This window comes from Apis dorsata, unplaced genomic scaffold (genome assembly GCF_000469605.1).
Source record: "Apis dorsata unplaced genomic scaffold, Apis dorsata 1.3 scaffold_129, whole genome shotgun sequence".
In the NCBI taxonomy this organism is placed as follows: domain Eukaryota; kingdom Metazoa; phylum Arthropoda; class Insecta; order Hymenoptera; family Apidae; genus Apis; species Apis dorsata.
In genome coordinates this window covers 960,875-970,279 of record NW_006263422.1, presented here as the reverse complement: position 1 = coordinate 970,279, position 9,405 = coordinate 960,875, and the positions used below count along the sequence as shown (strand labels likewise).

Genomic DNA, 9,405 nt, shown 5'->3' with positions numbered 1-9,405 from the left:
CCCCCCCTCCTCTCTCAGCAACTATTTATTTTTCAATTCGCGCATATATCGCTCCGTTCCAAACATTCTTGACATAAATTCTATCACTTCCACAATATGGACGTTAATTAAGAGCATTTCGCGAGATTGTGTTCCCATGACTTGTTCCCGGCAACGATCGCTGTCCCTGACAATGAAATCGTTTTAATTAAACGCACCGAATAGGAAGAATAGAAAGAAAAATATCTCGAGAAATGCAAACGCGGCATTCATATGCCCCATTCAACTTCCTTGAATTATTTCTGTCTTTGAATATATATTATATATTAATTTATGCGTATTCGATTGATACTCAAGAAATTATGGGCGGACGTTTCTTCAATTATATTTTCAATTACAGTCCTCTTAACGATAATTTAACCATTTGCGTATTATGCTTTATTATTATACACGTTTTACACCGTGGATAATTTCTCGCGTTTCAGAATAATGATGGTATCGACTATTTCGGTAACGGAGATATTTCCAATAATCTGTTTATACAAAGCCTCCATAAAATGAAATCCGGATTTGACGTGTTATAATATTTGATTTTCTCTGTTCTGTAACATAGATGAGGGAATAGATATTCGTTCACGATTCACGGTGTGAATTCAATTCGCGAAAGGATATATTTTAGTCAAGCTTAAAGTTCGAATGATTGTTAATAGCGAAGTATGTGTGGAGGAACGTCTGCGTTGAGCACGAAACAAGGATACATGTGATCGCTCAAGAATTCTTGGTTAGAAATCGCTTATTACCGATTGAAATATTTAGCGATTTTGAGATATCGAATCAAAATAGGAGGTTAATTAATTCGAAAGAAAATTTTCAAAATAAAAAAAATGACATTATTGTATTACTTTCATTTCAATAGTAAATTTTTATATACACGCGAGGATTAAAATAATTTCACGCTTTTTAATGTTTCGATTTATTTCACGATAATTTAATAGTGTCGTTAAAATTTTATATATATATAAATACGATAAAATATAAAAAGCTTATTGTTCGTTTTATCACATGAGCATATAATATGAAAAATGAAATCGATAGAATGAAATCCGACATATTCAATATTTAAATCCACTTTTTAGGGAAAGTATGTCAACCATACTTGACATCCTACCGTTTTACTTATATTCATTGACCTTTAGAATTTGAATCCTAGTTTTATTTATACGCGCAGGACTGGTATGAACGAGAAATGCTGAAGAGAATGGAACAAGTGAAAATCGGCGTTGAACGCGATCAATAAGAAAATATGGGCGATGATACGGCAATGTTTCATTTTTCAATTCGATAACTCGTGTCATCATTATAACTTGAGGGGAGGGGGATGGAAGATATTTCTCATACCTCTAAATCCGGAATTCGGTGATCAACGAGAAGTAAGAGTGGTGGATGATCCCGTGACAATTCTCTTTCGTCGTATGTGTTGTAGGATATGGGATGACATTTAGCCATAACGACGAACAATAGAGACACTAGCACGCTCATCAACATCATTGTGTTGAAAAACTGGGAACGAGTGTATCTGAAACAAAGCGAAAATGACATTTTATTACCCGTTATTGGATTTTTCGGTAAAAAAAAGTTTTGTAACAAACATTGTATACATATTGTGTTTTTATTAAATATTTGTGTTACCTCAGTGACAAGATTAAAGAAAAAATTATTTTTAATTCTGCATGAAAAGCATGAAAAATAGAAATAACAAGGCTAATTCAATATTTTCTTTGAATTAATTATACCTGCATCAAGATTGTATCGATAAAACGTAGTAAAATTCGTTATTGGCTGTATGTACATATATATAATGTTAGATCGAGCGTGCGACTATTTATCGCTTATTGGAGGTTATCCCAGAAATGGGACGTTTCATGGTGGATAATAAACTTATGGAGAGAGAAAAATTGGTGTGGGATATCTGATAAAGGTTAATGGTACCTCCATCAAAAGAGGATGTCAAAAGGACGAAGACCCTTCGATCGGATGTTATAGAACAAACAGGCGTGGTTGAAAGTAACTTCCATAACCTCGACTTATCCTCATGAAATCAAGACAAAAAAAACAATTAAAAGATTGAGAGAAGACAGAATTGGGCATTAACCCATTGAATAATAAAAAAAAAGAATAACATTTATTCGTAATTATTATAATCGATCCGATTTTTACATAACCTTTTTGGCATTGGCAATTTTTTCCGATTTATTATTATATTTTGAATAAATTATTGAATAAAGTTATTTATAGAAGTAACTTCAATTATTAAATTTTGCGTATCACTGATAGAAAAATCTCTTTCCAAAATTTTAATACGTAAATCGATACAAGGAATTCAACGTAAAAGATTGACGTTTAACTACATCTAATAAGTATGAGTGAAAGTCATGGCCAGCATCGAGCGAAAGGGAAAATCGTTGGAAAAAATAGCGATAGAGTGCGCATGATATTCTGTAAAATATGTATTTCGTAAATTCGAAGAACGATCCAAGCAAATTTTCTCAACATCATTTCGTTATTTAAACATATCTACTATAATGAAATTATTTCGTTAAATTACATTAGTGTGTGTAGATCACATTGCATTAATTATCAATTGATCGTGTATTTCGATATTTATGATGCAAATGATAGTGGAAAGTCGCATAATTCGCTGTTATGTTATTACTTTATCTTTTCAAATATAATTGTTATTATGTTTTTCAAAAAAGAAAGCAACAAAGATAAGAATTGGTCACCGTTTGTAGGATTTGGTGATATCATATTTGAGGATTTTTGGAATTGGAAGAAGGAAGAAAGGCGAAATAGGATGACACAGTGTTTATGGTGTAAATGACGTATGCTCGATTTGACGTGACGCATGTTTGAGATTGTATGGAAAGGTGAAAGGACTGTGAAATATTTGTGTAAGCATTATTGTATAACGAATTCTTATACTCTTATATTTTTCACTTCTGTGGAAAGATGAATTAATAATTTTAACATTTGTTTCCTCGATTTTCAATTCGATTTATAACCTAAATATATAAAATATAAAATCTTTTCGATCGAGTCCAGATTGCGTTTTGCTTTCTTCAATTCTTTCTTCCTCGATAGAAGAATCTTTGACTTTTCACATTTTTCAAAAAACGTATATCGCTTAACTTACATCCGTCAAGGAATTGTTAAAGGGTATACGAGTTAGTTTTACACATCAATTTTACTTTTGTGAAACTCGATACGTTCATATTTTTCTTGTTCGTAACTTTCGTGGTCGATATTTCGATCAAAAACATTTTATTCACATAGTATCGTACAACAATTCGAACAATAGGAGCTAACGGAGATTTAATTTTTAATAAACAATATTGCTTTTTATTATAATTTATTATTTCATTAAAAATGTATATAATATAAAAATATGACTGAATATATAAAAAAATTAATATAGCATTTAATTAGTGTAAAATAAAAAAGAAAATACATAATAATAAATATATAAAAAATATATAAATATAAAAATATACGAATATTTGTGATTTGAACTTTTAAGTAACCGTGGATGTAAAAAAGCAAAAAAGTTGTAACAGGCGATTAATTTAGAAAGCGCTTCGAATTTGATAAATATACCATAAACTGAATTTTGAGAATTGGAAATGATATTCCAAAGAAACGGATGTTAAGGAAAAAATGCTTATTAAAAAAAGAAGTTATGGTTTTGCTACAAGATGTCTTTGACAATCCTATCTTATAAATTATCCAAAAGATACGGGTCTAAACAGTGATAATTTGACAAAATAATTTGATAATTTGATAAAAACGATAAAACTAAAAATTATAAAATGAAAAAAACACTATAAAAAGACATTGCATTGCTCAAATTGAAAGGAATATTGAAAAGAATAAAAAAATTGCCAACTAAAGTTAGGAATATTATTCCTAATAATAAGTAACTTTCCTAATAATAGGTAACTTAAAATTAATCCATAAATACCAATGATTGGATTAAAAAATTTGTTAGATGGCGAGTATATATCACAAGTGACCGTGAATATTAAAATTAATTTTAAAAAGTTTAAAAAAAAAGTAGAAAATTTTTACTTTTCATTCGACTCTTATAAAGTGAAACGGTATGAAATATAAAAAGATCATTGACGAATCGTTACATTGCGTGAATTTCTAATATAAAATAATTATTTAACTTTTAAGTTTAATTTACAAAAAAAAACTTATCGATAATTTATAATTTAAATTAAAAATATTAAAAATAGATCTTTCGAGATCCGTTATATCCATAAAATTGAAATTCAAATGCTTCTTAAAAAATTTACAGAATATTTCTCAACTATTGAAACGAGACCGATCAATTATTGATTAGTTGTTTGCCTATATATTTCGTTTAATCTTAAACATTTAAAAAGAGGATTAAAATTTTATAATATATAGTTGTTACATAATTATCGAAACAATTATTTTTTTATAAATTTGAAAATTAATTTTGTTCGATTAATATACGTTATTTGAACTACTGTTGAACACCATCAAAGCATTAAAAGTCAAAGGAACTGTACTTTGGAACGTACAATATAAAGATTATTTTTAGTTTTTCGAGGCATTCTAACGTTCGAACGTTTTATTTATAGCAAGAAGGCTCGTACGAGAGCAACAAATGAGAAGGTCAAGTTCGGAAGTGAATGAATCTGGGTCGATGTGCCGATATAGACATCGAGGATCGTTGCAATTTCGTCGTCAACAACGTCGCGAGTTCATTAACACCTGGGGCTTAATTTGCGCCTGGTAATTTGGGGTCGCTTGTCCCGCTTTCCAATTACGCCAGTTGGTCGCCTCCGCAAACTCGTCCTTCCTCAATTCCTCTGTTTCCTTTTTTCTGTCATTGTCGCTTATTTTTTTTTTTTTTCACTCCCATGCACTTTGTAATTGGCAAACATTCGTGAAAAAGTGTTAAATTAATAATCGAGCTTGGAGGATAACCTCCAAAACGACTCGTCGATTCAAGAAAGAAAAAAAAAAATTGATTACAAAAAATTGTTAGTTATTTTCACACAACAGATATTATTAATATTATTAATAGAATCATGTTTCAAAAGTTGAATGAAAATGACAATGTTTCAAAGTTGGTGATAAGTTGTTATTGTTCACCAGTCACCGCGCCACTATCGTTTTCATTGTCCTGTTTACGGATCGTAACTCTCTATTGATCATGTCGATATTCCGTTTTAGAGGACAGCTAACTACATTCAAGCAAACGAAGATTAATAAATTTAACATTTGACACCTCGCGGTTTAACCTTGCCGCGATTGATCTCGAAGAAAATCAGTAAAATATATTCATTGTCCGGAAAGTAATTTCGTTTTTTCACACGAGTGTCGCTAATTGAACGTTTATCCAGCCAACTTCATTCTAAATCGTGTTGTTATATATTTTGAGACTTGGCATTTCGTGATTTATTTATAAGAAAAATTCGTTTGATTCTCTGTGCGATTGTGTTTTTCTTGCATGATAATAAAAGTGCAAGACCAAAAGGAGCATATTTTACTTTTTTATTACCGAAAAGAATGCTGTTTAGCCAAGAAAAAAATTATGCGAAATCTATAGAGAAGGTTATTAAGGTTATTAACAATATGTCAAGAGTGGTTTTTAAAATTTCGTTTCAACAATTTCGATGCATATTAAAGACCATGTTTTGGAAGACTAGTTGAAGTTGATGAAGACAAACTAAAGGCACTGATTGAAGCAAATCGATGAATAACAACTCGAGAAATTGCTACGAGATTGAATTTGTCGAATCCGATTGTTCACGATCACGTAAAACGACTTGGTGTTTCATTGTCATAAGAAAACGAAATTATTTTTCGAACAACCCAATATATATATATTCATTTATAATTTCAATTGTTCTTTCGATATTATAATTTACGTGTAACCTGTTTTTGTAGAAGATTAAAATTTGAAGTTTGCATCCATCATATGAGATGAGATACATCGGTGGAACAAATAGAGAGAGAAGACTTAGGCAAGAAGGTTAAAGAAGATTCTTCGTTCAGACTTGGTGCTTAAACTTGTCTCTGAACGCTTTAATTACGGTGGCGGATGGCGACAGTGGGAAGAAGTAGAAGAAAGGGCGAGGAACAGGAAAATATTGCACGAGGCAACAGGCGTGAAATTATTCGCAGGCCGGAATAGATCAGAAACAGAAGGATGCGGGACGGTTGCCGGAAAATAAGGGAAAATGATGGTCGGCCGGCCGTTTATCGATTAACAATGAGGAATTTTACAAAGGTAGGTTTTTCCACCATCTTTTGTAGAGAATGCAATTCTGTAATTTTGCTAAACGATCGTCTAACGAGCAAAAAACTTTTTTCATCTGTAAAAAGGGATAATAGGAGATCGTGAAAGGGAATTAAATATTCCTATATACAGGATGCCCCAGTTCTTTTTCTCTTTGTCAAAACTTTCGACGTCCTCAAGTGTGAATAAGAAGAGGATAGAGGATGCATTCTTATCTAAAAATCTAGAAGAATCTAGTCTATCAACAGTTAATCCTAATCTTTTTTTTTCAGACATCACACCTTTTTTTATAATAAATTTAAATACAGTTAAGAGCAAGATGAATCAATCTTCTTGCGCACCTACGTAGAAAATTACGAAACTTTAAATGAAGTTCGTCGAGATCGTTAAAGCGGACTGCCTTGTTTTATATACCGGATGTTTTTATTTACATTAAGTTAACGAATAATAGATATTAGGCGATCAATCGATCAATGGAATATATAAGAGCATCTTAGACGGAAAGACACGATGTTTTCTTTTCCAAAGTTAGTTTTTACTCACGTTATGATCACTTTATTTACTCTGCACGTACTATACTATAGTTAGTTGTTCAAAACTTTCTACTTTTTTTTTTTTTTATTTTTTCTTTTCCCCACGCAATTTTCATTTTAACTTAAATAATTTTATCAGTTGAATGTGTCAACCAGAAAATTCTTATAATGAATTTCGAAACTTTTTCCATTGTTCATCGTCCTCTTTTTCAATATCGAGTGGCTGCTTTTAACTACATCATGTTTCTTTTCTACAGTTTTTTTATCTATTATTCGTTTTTTTTTTTTTTTTTCTTGTCACAACGCAATTTTCATTTTAACTTAAATAATTCTATCAGTTGAATGTGTCAACCAGAAAATTCTTATAATGAATTTCGAAACTTTTTCCATTGTTCATCGTCCTCTTTTTAAATATCGAGTGGCTGCTTTTAACTACATCATGTTACTTTTCTACAGTTTCTTTATCTATTATTCGTTTCTTTTTTTTTTTTTCTATTTCTTTTTTGAATGGACTAATTCATTTACACAAAATTAATTTATATCCCTTGTTTCAATTTTTTTTTTTGAACAATACATTTATTTTATGTCAATAGATGCAATTTGTTTCAATAAATTGTAATCCATTGTACATTTTCCACGCGTTACATCGAACGATCATACCTTAAATATATTGAATAGTGTAAAAAAATTTCACGAAAAATTTCAATAACTGCGAACAATCGTAACGAACTTGTCGAATCTTTACGTAAGAGGAAAATAATAAAATCCTGATGGAAAAAAATAAACAGTAACAATGGCAAAACGATTCATCGTCGATTGTTGCTCGTTCGAACGTTATATTCGTTCCGCGTAATCTCGAAATTGAAGCACTCGCGAAAAGTACCTAGCCGGCCACTTTATTAACGTCGAATCTCTAAACTTAACTTTGCTTTACTTACTGGATCAATGAAATTTCCCTTCCATTTTTTTTTTCTCGAATCGTTTATCATATCTTTTTTGTATCTCGATTCATTAATAACGAACGAAAGAAATAATAATAATCGAATAAACAAGTGGCTGAATTATTATTGACTTTACCATAAATCCACGTTCAATTAAATAACGTTTAAATTTTTTAACGTTTAAGTCTGCTCGATTTTTAAAATCTTATATGATTTAAGTTCGAATCGAGTCAGGTTGGTTTCTATCCATAATAAAGTAAATATTAATTGTACTGAAAGGACTTAAATTTGTAAATTATTTATATATAAAAATTAATCAATAAATTAAATATTATTTTAGCATATAAGCGCATTAAATTTAAAATTTAATTATATTAATGTAAATTAATAAATAATAATTTGAATTTTAATTAATTTATTAATTTTTAATAAAGTGATAATTTTAATTAGAGTAGCATTTTTAGAACGTAACATTATTTTAGGACGTTTTTAGGTTAAATTTTAAGTTATATTCAAGATCGATAAACATTGATAAACATCGAAATGATTCCATTAGTTTTATCTATCTTTAAAATGTAAAAATTCTGATTCAAATAATTGAAAGAATAAGAATAAATCAAAATAATCGAAAGAATAAGAATAATCGAAAAATAATCTTCAAAAATTTTATTTAGTTCTGAATATTTTCTAAATATTTCATTTCATTGACAGATAGATTTGTTAATCGAAAAGTTACGAAAATATATATAGAATCAGATTATGAATTTGAAAAAAAAAAAGAATGAAAAAAATGATGCAAAATTCACTTTGTATGCAAATTAGTTTCACATCGTTTCAGATCTTTCGCAGTCGGTGAGGAAGGTAACGTGGATGCTAAGGTAAAAACTTGCAATTGCCCCCGGGATGTCTTGGCGAGTTATGAAAATTTAACTTCGACAGATTATCGGCTCTCTTGATTCAAGTCAAGGATTATCCGATACTTTCAAAACTATTAATTTATATTTCGATCAAATTAATAGACGAATATAATAGCGGAAAGAAAAAAAAAAAAGAAAAAAGAACCAAAGAAAAGAAGTTTCCTTTTTAATTCTTCTTCCTTTTTTATTTAAGTATAACAAATTGTGCAACTAATTGAAAAATAATTAACAGGTAGACATTTATTTTTATCGCAATTAACACCGATCTATATAATCTTTCGAAATTATTTCTTAATTTAAAATTTCCAATTAAAAAATATCCGATTTCGGTATCGTACTTCTGCAGAAAAAAAATAATGAGGAAAACGTGATATTATAATAGTTTAATAATTCGTGCACATGTATAATCTCAATTCTAAAAATATCGCACATATGTGTTCAATAAACCGCAATCAATGTAATAATTGTCGTGAGCATTGTCAAGTTTAGGACCAGCGGAAATTTATCGATAACGAAGGGATATAAGGATGGAAGGATTAATTTGCGTATCGATTCACTGATAACGTGCCAAACCCTTAAAAATTATTCTTCAATCCGATAATTTTAATTTAATGAATCGATCTATTTTTTTTTCCTCTTAATTTCCTCCAAGATACCGATCACGCGAATTTAACGTGAAATTTTGGTTATTCATTAGAGAA

At 29.7% G+C, this 9,405-nt stretch overlaps 1 protein-coding gene and 1 long non-coding RNA gene across 2 annotated transcripts in view; one reads left to right on the top strand and one right to left on the bottom strand.

Moving 5' to 3' along the window:
* LOC102680611 (diuretic hormone 44) overlaps window positions 1-9,405 on the bottom strand; it is a 28,251-nt gene that overhangs the window by 2,732 nt on the left and 16,114 nt on the right. Inside the window, exon 2 of the mRNA XM_006612931.2 lies at window positions 1,378-1,555. Coding sequence (XP_006612994.1) covers window positions 1,378-1,527 — 150 coding nt within the window. The 5' untranslated portion in view covers window positions 1,528-1,555. The remainder of the gene's footprint in view (window positions 1-1,377; window positions 1,556-9,405) is intronic.
* LOC102680510 lies at window positions 5,708-6,918 on the top strand. The gene is made up of 2 exons (XR_421310.2): window positions 5,708-6,304; window positions 6,400-6,918. It is a non-coding gene; the product is annotated as an uncharacterized LOC102680510 (long non-coding RNA).